At 48.8% G+C, this 14,218-nt stretch overlaps 2 protein-coding genes across 5 annotated transcripts; one reads left to right on the top strand and one right to left on the bottom strand.

Annotated features, from left to right (window-relative positions):
* Positions 1-17: 17 nt before the first annotated feature.
* Positions 18-9,155, bottom strand: LOC148322237 (integrin alpha-3-like). Of its 4 annotated transcripts, none has more exons than XM_088317430.1 (28): positions 8,865-9,151; positions 8,164-8,345; positions 7,903-8,030; positions 7,723-7,808; positions 7,458-7,594; positions 7,234-7,340; positions 7,053-7,145; positions 6,476-6,535; positions 5,889-6,048; positions 5,640-5,833; positions 5,474-5,562; positions 5,273-5,406; positions 4,822-4,899; positions 4,605-4,672; positions 4,089-4,225; positions 3,872-4,015; positions 3,678-3,775; positions 3,452-3,602; positions 3,094-3,177; positions 2,804-2,883; positions 2,489-2,566; positions 2,316-2,418; positions 1,980-2,156; positions 1,639-1,758; positions 1,455-1,568; positions 950-1,036; positions 759-884; positions 18-693 (listed from the first exon to the last, which is right to left on the bottom strand). In XM_088317430.1, exons 2-28 carry the CDS (start codon positions 8,319-8,321, stop codon positions 553-555), a joined length of 3,132 nt encoding a protein of 1,043 aa, XP_088173556.1. In that variant the 5' UTR covers positions 8,322-8,345; positions 8,865-9,151; the 3' UTR covers positions 18-552. The 4 variants fall into 4 exon arrangements, with proteins under 4 accessions (XP_088173556.1, XP_088173555.1, XP_088173557.1 ...); XM_088317429.1 differs by having other exon boundaries at positions 8,894-9,151; XM_088317431.1 differs by having other exon boundaries at positions 1,639-1,755; positions 8,164-9,155.
* A 1,659-nt stretch (positions 9,156-10,814) lies between these two features.
* Positions 10,815-13,869, top strand: LOC148322236 (interferon alpha-1-like). The gene is made up of 5 exons (XM_088317006.1): positions 10,815-11,014; positions 12,501-12,803; positions 12,960-13,121; positions 13,202-13,279; positions 13,739-13,869. Exons 2-5 carry the CDS (start codon positions 12,552-12,554, stop codon positions 13,829-13,831), a joined length of 585 nt encoding a protein of 194 aa, XP_088173132.1. The 5' UTR covers positions 10,815-11,014; positions 12,501-12,551; the 3' UTR covers positions 13,832-13,869.
* Positions 13,870-14,218: the final 349 nt, after the last annotated feature.

The raw sequence follows: 14,218 nt of genomic DNA, 5'->3' as shown, positions 1-14,218 counted from the left end.
GTCCAAGGGTCTCCCCATTCAGCTGAAAAGCTTCTTTTAATCCACAAACAAGTTTGACATTACAAAGTTTTCAAAACACCCAACAAGGACAGACGGTCAGACACGTTAGCGTAACCTAGCATTAGCGACCAGAGACCAGACAATTACGAGTTTTACAAAACCAACAATACAAATACTTGACGACGGACACCTCAGTCCTGAGCTGTCTAACAATGTTATTTAAGGCGTCAGTTATGATGACATCATCCAAACACAGACACGGCACACGCTACAGCAGGGGTCACGACCTTTTTGAAAGTGAGCACTCAACCACCATAAGAACTTGAGAAAGAACACATTTGTTCAAATCATTTCAGGTGCTACAACACATACTTACAAAACATTGTCATATCCAAAGTATATTAGATTTTTAAAAATCAAGACACATCTCAGCGGTGAGCCTGCGGGCAGCTTGTGGTCCGGGCGTGCGACCATCCGGTTGGTGAGCCCCGCTGACTAGTGCGTTCCGCTTAGTGACGGCTGCGAAGCCTTTCCATGGAGGCGAACGGCGCCTCAGTCCACGGCGGTCCAGGTGCGCCAGCGTTTGGGTTTGCTTGTGGTCGTGGCCGTGACTGCATCGTCTTCCGCCGCCAGGATTTGACCCCGGTGCTGCGCAGCCGCTCGCCACGAGCGACTGCGTACGAAGAAGCCGCACTGTGGACAGGAAGGAAGTTAGGAAGTGTGCGTGAGCAACAAGCGAGTCGGAAAAGTGCCGTTACCTTCCACAGCAGCATGCTGATGAGCGCCAACAGGCCCAGTCCGGCCAGGATGGATGCCACAATCATCCACAGGGGGGCTCCGCTGCCCGGCTGGATCTCCAAGTCAGGGTAAGCGTAGACCTCCATCTGCGAACAATTGTGTTGCATCAATGTTGTCGACAATCAACAACAGGAGGCGGTTCTGGTCGTACCTGTGCAGTGGGGGGCTCCGTGTTGATGGAGCCCTGCTTGAGGGTGGCTTGTCCCCGGAGCAGCACGCCCCTGGCGTCCATGTAGTGCTACCACACACACATATGCATGGAGGAGTTACTGCAGTACGCCACTAGGGGGTGCTATGGAAAGCCGTTTCAGCAATTCTGCCATCATTTGCTACTTCACAATTGTTGAATGGATTTTGGCAAATGTATCATTGGTCATTCCCAACTCGCGAATCACTAGAATTGGCAACGGGGCCAGATTTCCCCAAGACGACTATCAAAATAGTTGGAAGTTGATATCAACGCATATGAAATATGAACTTTGATTCATATTTCTAGCAGATGAAATCAGTTAAGACTGTCGAGTCACACGGAAAAATACCAATACGTTGTTTCGGTTAGACTGTTCAAGGATGTGGAAAAAATGTTCAATGTGTAGTGCACGTGCAACGGTAGGTTAGGCGGTGAGATGGGAAAGAAGAAGAAGGAGGTGACGAACCTCCAACATGGTGGCCTTCCACAGGTGTGCTCGTAGTGTCACGCTAGCGCTCTTCTTCACGTGCGACAGCTGACATGCAAAGTGCACACACTTGGCACCACCGTTCACGCAGTCCTACGCACACACGCGCTGTTGGTAACTACAGTGGGAGTACGGGGGCAAGGGCTCCCCCTGCTGGTCTTACCAGGACATAAGACTTGTTGCTGCGGGGTCGGTCGCGTTCCACCCCCTCCTCCTTCCTCCATTCCTCTTCCTGTGCTGGACTTCTCCTCTCCCTTCTCTCACTCTCCTCTCTGGACGGCTGCTACACCACACAAACATGTTTAACATGTTACACGACATACAGTACATGGGTTTAGTTGTCATACATGTGTAATGGTGTGTAAAATAATTTTGTGAATAAGTGGTTCAGAAAATGGCTGGCTGGCTGGATGTACCCATTTGAAGGACACACTGTACATGTATTTTTGAGCTAATCTCGGAACGTGCTAGCCCGTGAGTCGAGGAGTCGCCGCGGTTACCAACCTTGAGGCGAAGCGGGTTGAGCACGTCGCCGGGCGGAAGGCATCGCGACTCAACGCTTCCGTTCAGCGAGATCTCTGTCAGGTAGAGCAGCCGCTTCCCGTTGTACAACTCGCTCGGCCATTCAAACGCCAGCTCCAGGTTGCCCCGGCGCCCCGGCGGCGTCCCGCCCACATGCACCTGCGGGATGAGGACGCCACTTACTTGCACGACTTCCAATGTGCTGCCATTTCTGTCCCTCATTTTTCAGTGGACATTTTGGGAACAATCTCCACAAATCCCAATGTAGTGGCTTAGGGGGTAGGAAATGAATAAAGGATTGGGGAGCCTTGGACTGACCTGAAAGGTGAAGACAAGTAGAGGGCCTACGTCCTCCGTGGTCTTCATGGCGGACTCACCCAGCACGTGACCGCTGTAGGGGGCGGGGCCCGGCTGACGGGTCCTGTCATAAGAATGAAGACGGTGAGACTGACATGGGGGTCCTTGAGGTCCCCCTGAAGTGCTGCACTCACAATGTGAGGGACATGTCCACCGAGTAGTTGACCGTCAAGGAAACCCAGACAGGAGACAAGTCCGTCTGCTCGCTGAGTCTGAACACAAACGTTAAAAAAACCTTTCGGGTCCAAGGAGACATTTTTCAAGTACTACCTCATAATCCTAAACCACAATCATGTGCACCCCTAAATGTCCCAAATGGGAATTATTGACCCCAACGGACGAGTTGCAGGTTCCACCCTGGACTGGCAATTGCAATTCCTCTGGACACTGCATGAATAAGTGGTCAGTTATGTCTTTGCGTGTCACATGTGAGCGAGTGTGTGTCCTACGTGGACATCTGCAGCAGCAGCTCCACTTCCCGAGTGTCCCAGCTGATCTCTGAAGGCTCCAAAATGATCCACACTTCAACCTGGAAGACAGCCAGCTTTAGTTCCACCGTGACAGGAACAAGGAACAAAACTAGAAATATTAAAAAAAGGACAAGGAAAACACAACAAGGAAAAGAAATTGGAAAGAATGAAATCAAGAAGCAAAAAAAAAAAATGCAGGAACAAATGACAAGGAACACAGAACAAAAAAAATAAATGAAATGAAAGCAAGTGTCAGAAGGGTTCCGTACCGTCCGGTTGGTTTTGAACGGGTTCCCAAGCTCGCACAGAACCACAGAACCTTCCACAGAACATTGGACTTCCTGCAAACCACCCTGGAAGGAGCACAGACACCAGAAGTTCTGAGCAGAACAACTTCAAGTCTTGTTCCAGGTCACGTTCAAGTCAAGTCTTCGTCAGTGCCATGTCAGGTCCATTTCAAGTCCAAGGGTCACTCCAGACAGGTCCATATCAGGTCCAGGTCTGCTTAACTCATTCAAGACCAGCCCAGTAAAAATAATGGATTTTGACGTATTTATCCGTCAATGGTATTGAATGAGTTCATGTCATGGTCCATTAGTGAAGGCTGAGCTGCCTCGTTTAAGGCACCTTTGTCCGGACTCCGGAGTAGACGAGCGCAGACGGGACGCTAACATTGAGAACGGCAAAGTGAGCGTCCTCCGCTGTGTTGCTGATGTTGACCCGCAGCAGAAGTCGGTCTGCCCCGCCCTCGTAGAACCACACCTGGCGGCCAGAGTACCTGAAAGAACTCGGCTCATCAGTGGCACTCTTTGAACTGTGGAGGTCCACTGGGAACCGCGCTCTCTAGACTTACATGCTCAGAGGCTGCTGCCTGGAGTCGGTGAAGTGGGCCGCCATCTGCAGGTTGCTGTGGCAACGGTTATCTGACCCGCACGCTTTTCGGATGTGAATCTGCGTATCAATTGCAACAGGTTTCGCACTCCTCCTTCACTTGTTTCCAGACTATGTTGGGAAGTCACCAAGTGGAAGCACATAAAAGGTTCTAACCTGGGTCTGGACGGGTCGAGGTCTGTGGCTGAGCACGGGGAAGGATGCCAGGTCCTGGAGCGGGTCTTTATTCTTGGACAACTTCTGGTGTAGAGACGCGTTGAGCGAGAACACCATTGCTTCCACTTGATCTCGGACCGGAGTCTGTCAGAAACTCACAATTAGTCAACAAGTTCTAGAGGACCCGTGCGACCTGTCGGGGTCCCCAAGGTCTCACCAGCAGTCCGACGCTCAGAATTTTGCAGCGACGCCGAGGAACCAGCACGAACCCCGAGTACACGCTCTGACCATTCCCGCGAAAACGCAGGCGGGGCTTCAGGCTGCTGACGTCGGCGGCCACGGCGAAATGGATGGCTGGCGGACGCGCGGGAGGGAACTGAATATCATCACTGATACGCTCGCAACATTTGTGTGTGTTTGTGCGATAGCAATAATGTGACTTTGAATCTGCTTGGTCCAATAATCAAAACAAGGTCACAGACGCTCTTTGTGTGCCTGCGTGTATGAGATTACACACACGAGACAAGAGGACACTCAAGGACAGTTTGATGTCATCTTTGTGTTTGTGTGTTCGAGTTGATTACAAGTTGACTTCAATTGGCAACGGCATGCTGGCATTCAATCGGCTGAGCCAGTTAGCGTCAAATTAAAAAAACAAGCTTGTTGATACTTATAGTGACTCCATCCAGAACAGGCCGAATGTGTGTTATATGCGTGTGGAAGGTCCACTCACTTATGTTGTCGCGCTGGTGCGTCTCACCGGTGTTCCGTGTGTACGAGAAACACACTTCCACCTCAATACTGACACACACAAAAACACCCACAAAGTTAGCCTGTTGTTAGTGTATTCGCTCATTTATTACCATTGACGGCTAAAGACGTCAATGGTAGTTAATGAGATGGTTTTGTTTTTTTACTCAGGTATTAGTCAATGAGTTAACAGCTCTCACCAAAAGTCGCAAGTGCTGGGGTCCACTATATTTGGGGACACTCTTATGGATTTGTTGAGGCGGATCACCGGACGAGTTCTGCAAGTCATCGACACAATTCAACAATTCTGTTTCACGGTTATTCTCCGATAACTGAATGTGTTTTTAATGATTTTATCTGCAAAAAATGTGATTAGGCGCTTCGGCAGCATCAACGTAATGCAAAGTCACCAAAGAACCACGTATTGTCAGCGCTACATCAAGTGTGACATGCTGCTGGCTGACTCCAAAACGCTTAACAGCATTTACTCTTTCATGAGAATGTGACAATATATTGGCTTTTCAACGACAAAACGCTGAGTGATTGCGATTATGTTGAAACAGGCTAATGTTGGCCAATTTTATGACTGACAAATCGGTCGCGCCCTAGCTAAAAGCATCCGATGGTAAAACAGTAACTGTGAGCGTGTGCCTGAGTAGGACGGCAGTGTCGTCCAGAGAGCCAACCAGGAGGTCTGGATGTTTGTTGCCGTCCACGTCCAATCCGGCGGACAATGAGAACCCGAAAGTGGAGAAGCGAGGAGACAAGGTGCTGCCGCTGATAACCTGCAGAGGGTGCCAAAACTCATTCGGAGACTGCATTTGTTTGTGCACGTGTGAGCGTGTGAGGCACCTGACTGGGTTGAGTGGAGATCCCGGTGCTGCTTCCGCGCCAGATCATAACACTTCCTGTTCCCTGGAATGGAGCGCCCACCGCAAAGTCTGCAATGCAGCGTCATCGCGTCACATGGTCACGTGGCATTACTGTCGCATGATTCAAAAAGACGAGCATTCCTCACCATGGAAGCCGTCTCGGTCGAGATCACCCGCGTGGGCGACGGCCATCCCAAACGCCGAAGCGGGCGGCCCCTTCAGCACCAAAGTGGGCATTGAGTGGAAGCGCCCCCCGACGTTCATGTACACGTAAACCGCTCCGCCCACTTCCTGCTGCCGCCGAAAGTAGAAAGGCGCGCCCACCAGGAGGTCACGCCATCTGAGGGTGACCGCTGGTAAGACGTTGCAACCAGGGATGGCGCAGCTTCGCTTACCCGTCGTTGTCCAGGTCTGCGGCGGCCACGGCGTTCCCGAAGTATGAGCCCGTCTGCTCTCCTCGCAGCGTCTGCCGGATGGCCAGCGCACCTGCGCCACCATCTTTGACCGCCAACACCACTGAACCGCGAGCGTCCTCTTTGGTGTCTTTTGGAGCACCTGATTAAGGGCACAACTTTTAATTTTTGACATGACCTTCATATCAAGCTTTTGGTCTACCTACTAGTACGCACTTTGCCCTCTCTAGTCAAAGATAATTCAGCGCACTTGTAGACCAATTGTAGTTGTTGTCGCATTTTCTTCGCGTTATTCGACTAGTCGTGTGGAGTTCAATCACTAAACCAGCCTTTTACCAGCTGAAAAACATCCAGGCTGAATGATGCTCCAGGCAAATTAGAAGCTTATCCATGCTTTTATCTCCAGTAGATTTAATTATAAAGCCAGTAGGGCTCTGAGGACTGCAGACGCTGTTCAATTAGTGGAGCCCAGGTTTCAAAGCAAATACGGTGAAGCAGCAGTTTGCTGTTATGCTGCATGAAAGTGGAGTAAGTACCATTGGAAGTGAAGTCACGTGCTTTTAATTCACCTGTTACTATGGTGACGTCCTCTTGTGAGAGAAGACCTGCTGCCTGAGTGACTGAGTAGCCTACACACACACACACACGCACACGTTAATTACATAAAGTAACCTAGCTGATAGCAAGTAGCCTTAATCTTAGCATATAAGCCTGCGTTACCTCGCTAGTAGCAAAAAGCCGAGCTTTTAGCGCACAACCTTGCAGTTAGCATGCCGCCAAGAAGTTAAACGGAAGCCTTTTTTGTCGCGTCATTGTTAGCTAGCTGTTAGGACATAACTGTTAGCATGAAGCCTTACTGTTAGTGTTGCCGGTAACAAAATGCTTTTCTGTTGGCACACAGCCTTCTTCCTCTTTGAACGTAACGCTGACTGCTCATAACTTGTTACGCTTCACACTTGCTGATAGCATACAGAAGTTAGCATGTAGCCTTCCCATTAGCATATAGATTCACTGTTGGCACGAATCCTGGCAAATAGCAAGTGGCCTAGCTGTTAGCACGCCTCTCTACTGTTAGCATTTGACGTCATTGCTAGCACATAGCTTAGCTTTTAGCACTTGTGAAGAAGTGTTGCTATGGCAGCTGACCTAAGTAGATGTTCCTGCGCTGCAGGTTTGGGAAGGAGCTCCTCCTGGTGTCATAAACAACGTCAGGATTGTTCCAGCTCACATGGACGTTTCCTTCAGTCAATCAAAGGACAAGGAGGAGGAGAACAAGTCAAAGAAAATAAAAAATCAGAAGACAGAGAAAGCGAACGAGGAGACAGACCTTGCCATTGGTAACTTCCCGGCGATCCGATGATGATGTCATGGCGAAAGATGGCGGCAGACATTCCCGAGTTACACATGACCTCTCCGCTCACGTCGCCCAGGTGACTGCACACACACATGCACACATGCACGTGCGCCATGAGTGGGCGTGGCCTACTGACACTACGTCCCCCCACAAACCCCCCCCCATGACCCGCCCACTCGCCTCAAACCCCGCCATACCTGCACACCTGCTCCGGCGTCCGCCACTGGTCGTCAGCGTCGGCGTGGTGAAGGCCGTTGCCGCGGAGATAACAGCGACCGATCATATGTCGCAGTTTAGATGCACCGTAAATCTTCACAAAGCGATGGCCGCACGCCTGCGGGCGCCACCGTTAACACCACAACTTCACACACAGCTAGCTTAGCTTAAAAATGTGCTATCTCAGCGTGGCATGTCGTTTTTCAGTAAATTTGCTGTCAAGCTGTCAGTCATGCTTGGACTCACTAGAATGCGACCCCCGGGTGGTCCCTGACTGGCTAGCGACACCCCCAGCCACATGTCCTCGACCAGGTCCTCGGACGGCTCTAAGTCTGAAATGCAGTAAGGAGAGGAGGGGGCGGGGCATGTCTCTACTGGTGTGTGTGGCTTCCCGTAAAACACGAAGTGCTAGAAGGCCTGCCTCACCTGGCTTGATGAGCGACAGCCTCCTGCAATCCGATTGCTCACCAGTGATTGGGCAGATGTACACTCCACCGGTTCGATTGGCCGGCACGTCGGGCTCCGCCCTCTCTCTGGGAGCGCCGACCAATAGACTTTGACCACCAAAGATGATGGGAGACAAAAAAGTCAATGCGTTTTAAAAAAATAAAATAAAATACCACTAGGTGGCGCTGGGTGTGCATGTATGTGTACGGCTAAAGAAAAAGAAGGTCAGAGGTTTCTCACAGGTGCGAGCGAGACTTGAGGTCGAGATGAAGAGCGACAGAAAGTCCAAACAAAGATCCGTCTGCGCCCGTCTTGAGCAGCGGGAAGCGCGTGTCTATGTTGGATGCCACACATGCTAACACGCACAAGCTCACCAACAAGCACACGCAAGTCGCCATGGAGACACTCACTCATGTACACGCCTTGAAAGAGAAAACATACACACGTGTTACAGCATCAATGAAATAAAAAAATGTAACGGGCCGGATTAAAACGTTTAACGGGCCGCATGTGGCCCCCCGGGCCGTAGTTTGCCCACACCTGGTTTAACACAATAAAACTCGACCCTTAAAGCGCCAAAGTAGCAAACTTACAGTGATTTTAAATGACAACCTTTTGAAATAGTGATCAAAACTGAACGTTTTATTGAAATAAATGGCGCCAAAAGGGTTAACATGCACATGAACGTGACAAAACCTTGACCACATAATAGTGTATAATAGAACTTGACTAAGTAACCTGTAACTTAAACCAAATGACATTGAAGGCAAACGGACGCGAGAAGTAAAAGCTGTGACGTGAAATTGTAATAGACGTGAACGCGCAAGTTGTAAAACGGCTTTTTGAGTAAATTGAACTGAAAAAATTGAACAAAAAATCCGATGCGACGTGAACGTTTCACTCCTGAAAGGTTTTCCCAAAAAAGAAATAAAAGGAACAACCTGTTGAGATGAAGACGCGACAGAATCACCTTCTTGGGAGCGCTTGCCGTCGTCCGCTGACTGGCTATCCTCGTCCTCTCGTCCTCCTCCTGCTCCTGCTCCTCCTCCTCCTCTTCCTCCTCCTCCTCCTCCTCCTCGTCGTCTTCGTCCTCCTCATTCTCATTCTCATTCTCCTTCTCCAGCCGAGGCGCTCGCAAATGAAATCACGTCTGCACGCCCGCCCACACGCGGCGCGCACGCACACAGTCGCAAATGGATTCGTGCGAGGGCACCTTCACATTGTTGTGTTTTATGAGACGCGTGCGCGTGAGCTCGCGCGCACACGCTAGGCTGTTCTTGGCTCTCTGTCTGTTTGTGAGTGGGACTTCCTTTTCACTCATTTTCTTATCTTTGTCATCATCAAATCAAATTAAATCAAATCGTGACTCAGCAACAAAAATGACGCTTTGGACGGCTCACGCGCGCGCGTGCACACGCACATTATCGTGTTACTTGAATGCGCCACAAAATTCCATCTCGCCTGAGGCCAACGAGAATAAATAAACTTTTCAACGGGACTCGTTTATACTACACACGTGTAATATGTTAAATGTAAAAAAAAAAAAACTCGAAATATGTCAGACAGGTAAGGCAAGAATGTGTAAATGTGATGAGCTCTTGCTAATTAGAAAAAAAGGGGGCGGGACCCCTGGGTGGGTCATGCTACGGTCATTGTAACCCTAAAAGCTAACAGTCCCTGCAGGCATGGAGGGGGGCGGCTGTGACATCAATGTCACTATTGATTGTGTGCTAAACCAAACACACACACACACACGCATACACACACGGTAGATATTGGCTTAGTTTGTGTGTCATTTGTTGATGGCGGTGTGTCATCAAGAGAGGAAGTGGCTGAGATGGCAGATGGGCCGCGCAAGAAGTGGAGTGATTGCACTTTGTTTCGATTGCGCGAAGGAAGTGGCGAGTCATGTTTGAGACCAACGAAACCCTCGGCTGCAGTTCAAAGCTTGGCCATTGAGGGCGCAAGCGAGACAACCCATGAACAAACCCACTCACCAAAACAGAAGACAACTCCAAAGCCAAACCGTTCATAACTAACTACAGCCCTGGGCCGAGCCAGCGATGATGTCACCAGCCTTTTAAAAGTTTAATTAGCGGCTTACAAATGTTTATGAATCAAAGTGCCGATAAAAATTCTGTGAGAGAGAAAAAAACCCAAGGTCGTCATGGGCTGAAAAGTTCTCGTCGCTAGGCCGTCATACGCCGAAACGTAGTTATAGACGGGCACGCCTGCTGGCGGTCGCGATAACCAGAACCGCCCCCTGTACTATTGTCCCGAAATGCCAGATGTAGCCAACCGAAGTGAAACACAGAACCTCTTTGTGCTTGTTGCAAGTCAGTCATCGTCACCGCGCACTCGCCCGCCTACCCGACAGTGTCTGTCACCTGCCTCAAAGTTCCAGAGGTAGGTACGCACCCCACGTGCATGAGCAGCATTGCCTCTCACAACAAGCACTGAACTCCTAATCAGTAAATAAAAAGGCAGTCGTCATGTGCCCGTCTGCGCTCTCAGCCTCTCGTGGCCTGCGTGCGCATGTTGTGTTTCTTTTCCGTCTAAAGGTCGACTTCCTTTTGAGGTCTTCGCAGTAAATGCGGCAAAAGTGAAAAGCGGCGCGTGTATGCGTGCGCGCGGTGACATCAGCGCTCCGCTGGAAAGCACGCAAAGGCTTTCTTCAAGTTCCTCGCCGCTTTCTCGCCTAGTAGCCAGCTTCACATTTCGTCTGAAACACATTTCGGATCCAACATTTTCTTTGTGTCCTCCACTCATGAAATCACACCACAAACCTTGTCACTGCTTTCATGCACGCCTTTCTCGAGAACTTTGATGATGATGATGATGATGATGATGATACTGGTTTGGGTGTTGGTAGGCTTCGTGTTGGTGTTTCCCCAACAAGACGGAATCCAAAAGTGCGAATGAAAGGCATGGTAGAAAGTTCCCACTTTCGGAGAATTGTGCCGAAAAGCGATGGAGGCCGGCAACCTGGCCCACCTCAGAACCTTCGCCGTCCCCCTTAAAAGACGGGGTTGCACACACGCCCCTGACACAGCCGACAACTCCGACACCTCCAGGACCTGCAAGATCACCGGTAAGTCATTTGTCACGTAGGGATTGTGAAATGAAAACGATGATCGACTTGTACTCTAACGATCATCAAGTTGAAGATTTGGGCAAGGCAGCTTGATTGACGTCCGGAGCGCTTTTCATCCGAAGGTTAATGTGTTTATAGAGTGTATGTGGAGCAGTAAGAAAGTTTTGGGATGATGTCAAAGGGATCATGGAAAGTTTTTTTTGTTTTTTTTATTATTAACAACATACAATAACCAAAATAGTCTGTTCTGTAACAAATGCATACTAGCATGAACAGAGAAAAATAAATAAAATAAAATAAAATAAATACATGAAAATAAACCCATAAAATAAAACTCTCTGCAGTTTTTTTTTTAAAGAGAAAAAAATCACTTTGGTGTTGTCTTTTATCATTAAAAATTAGTATTACTTGAAAGTAATAAGTAATTATGTCAATTTAGAAATTATTGTCACTATAATAAACCGCATACCATTATTAATAATAATAATAATTTGGAAACAAATATCGTGTCTTTGCGATCATCAAGTATCAACTAAAAATATAATTTTTTTCTTGTTTAAGTTTAATAATAATAATAATAGTACGAATAACAATCATTTTCACCATAATTACAGTCACAATGAATAATGAATGTAAAAATAGTCATAATAATATGCGTTATTCTTATTTTTATTATGTACTTTACGAACGTTGTGCGATTCGCCGTGTTATTCGAATATGATTAGATGAATCTAATCCACATTTCCTTATGAGTGTGCGTGTTTTCATAGTGAGTGTTGTTGCATTAATTGTGAAACTAATGCAGATGATGAAAATGGCGAAGAGCCATGTGAGGAGAGCAAATTTTTTCCGTTAACAACCACAATTTTCGAAAGGCGCAGTCGGCCGCGATAGCCCCCCCCCCTCCGCCAAGAAACACCGCATCGGAGCATCTGCGGAAGCAAGTGACGTTGAAGCGGAAAATTGGTGAGAAGAAGCTGCCATGGAAGGAGAATGTCGGGGTTCCTCAGGGTTCACTGCCAGGTCCTCCCACATTTGTTGGTCTTGTGGGCAAAGCGCCGTGCGTCATGGCTCGTGCGGGCTAATAGCACCTTAGCGACGCCGACAAGTGCAACTCAGCTATTCAGTTAGTCTTTGTGTTCATGTGTGTGTGTCGTTCTGGTGATTTGACGTTCTGCTGAGTTAGGAAATCGCTACTTCCGTATTGCCTTTTGATTGAGTTGCGGAATGAGTTCAGTTCAAGAAAACAACCTGACATTTACGATCATTTCATTGCATAAAGGAAAAGATTCAGGTGTAGTTGAGACGCGTCAGCTTTGCCTCCAAAAGATGGCGGACACTGCAGTGCCTCACCTGGCGGTGCAGACGCATCCCGGTCCTGGCCCTGGTCCAGACCGTCTTGAGATTTGGATCGGGACCAGGACCGACTGGCGGCTGGTTGGTGAGTCACGCATGTACGAGCTCTTTCCTGACATCCAGACAGTCTGCCGATTTCCACAGACTATCTCCACCTGTCGGGACCTTCTGAACCCGCATGACTAGAGCCGTCTGGACCGTTAGGACCATGAGCGTTGCCGTGTTGGTCGTGCTGGTACTGCAGCTACACAGCGTCGAAGTGATGGCGGCTACAATGCCAGCTTGCGGCTTCGCAGGATACATAGTTCAGGAAGCCCATGACCTGCTCCGAGACCTGGTAGGAACCCAACTTAGAACTGTGCCCATCCGGTGCCTGCCGTACAACGCTAACACCACCTTCCCTCGCGCCGCCCTCGCCAACAGCACTCAGGTGAGATCACGTCTCGGCCAAAGATGACTGTGAAATCATCGATGCTGTCTCGTAGCATCACTGAAAATCTGTCTGACCGATTTAGTATAAATCTCATTTTTCAAGATGCAAAAGATCACCGATAAAGGTGCTGATGTGCAATTGTGGGTATTGCAGTGTCGGCGAGTGTGGCGGGTACTACACGAGTCACTACAGGGGGCGGAGCAAGTTTTTGAGGACTATGATGTACCCCTCGGAGAAGGCGGACTCGCCTGGGACAGCCGCAAACTGGACGACTTCCAGAACCTCCAGTACCGGCTGCTGCGGGAGGGCGGCTGTGTGAGTAGTGCCGCCGCGCCGCACCTCACGGGCTCTGACACCGCTGACGATCTACAGGCTGCCTCTCTTGTTGATTGCAGCTGCCTGGCATCGCCGCCACCCCAGATCCCGGCATGACGGCTTACTTTGGCAACGTGAGCGCTCTTCTTCAGCACCAGGTAACTTTTTATACGTTATATATATCTCTATAAATGCATTATTTTGGAAAGGTTCAACTTTCAAAGCTATGTTCCGCTGAAGACTACTGCAGCCCAATTCAGTGTGCCTCTCTAGCCTTGGCCACTAGGAGGCAGCACTGTATTATGCTGTCATGGAGACACAAATGAAAACGAATACTCTCCTTCTTCTTCTACTAGTCACTCACTCTGTAATATGAGCCATTTTTCATAGAGGATAAAGAATATATGCTCCACCAATTGTGTTCAAATATTACTCATTTCAAATACCACAACAGCTGATGCTAACCATTAGCAATTCAATAACTTTCTATTCGATCCATTTCATCCAAATAAAAAGGGATCACACCTGATGGTTATTTCACTCTTATTTCAACTGTAAACTGCTCAACCAATCACAGCTAAGCGGGCGTGTCTCTCTGGCTCTCTCTGCCCAACCAGGAGAGCGCCACCTGCGGTTGGTCAATGCTGCGGCGAGACGTGCTCTGGGTCCTAAACACTTCTCTTCACCGGCATCACAACTGCCTCCGCTAGTGACAGGCACCCCGATATTTAGGATTACACGTCCCCTATTTATTTTATATTTATACTATTCATCCTGCATATTTGTATTAAAGAACCTCTCTTGCTGGAATTTCTCTTTTGATTGGCTTCAAAATCATGTCTCCACGTGCACGCACTGATTCAGCGGCTGGTTGGACTTTCCGAACGCGAGTCATCATTTGTAGTCATCCATTAGATAATAGAAAAATATATAAAAAAAAGATCATGTCTCATCAATAATTGCTGTGTTCCAACAATCAAAAAATATCATCATCCATCCTTAGGCTTGCCATCAATCAGCGACACCGGGAACAAAAAGTGTGGCTGGACAGTGACAAGAGAGAGCGCTATTTTGCTGAGCCGGCTTGATATTACGTC

Source organism: Idiotropiscis lumnitzeri, chromosome 15 (genome assembly GCF_059441095.1).
Source record: "Idiotropiscis lumnitzeri isolate Australia: NSW breed Sydney's pygmy pipehorse chromosome 15, RoL_Ilum_1.0, whole genome shotgun sequence".
NCBI classification, from domain to species: Eukaryota; Metazoa; Chordata; class Actinopteri; order Syngnathiformes; family Syngnathidae; genus Idiotropiscis; species Idiotropiscis lumnitzeri.
The sequence above is the reverse complement of the archived record's forward strand: the minus strand, read 5'-3'. Positions and strand labels throughout refer to the sequence as shown.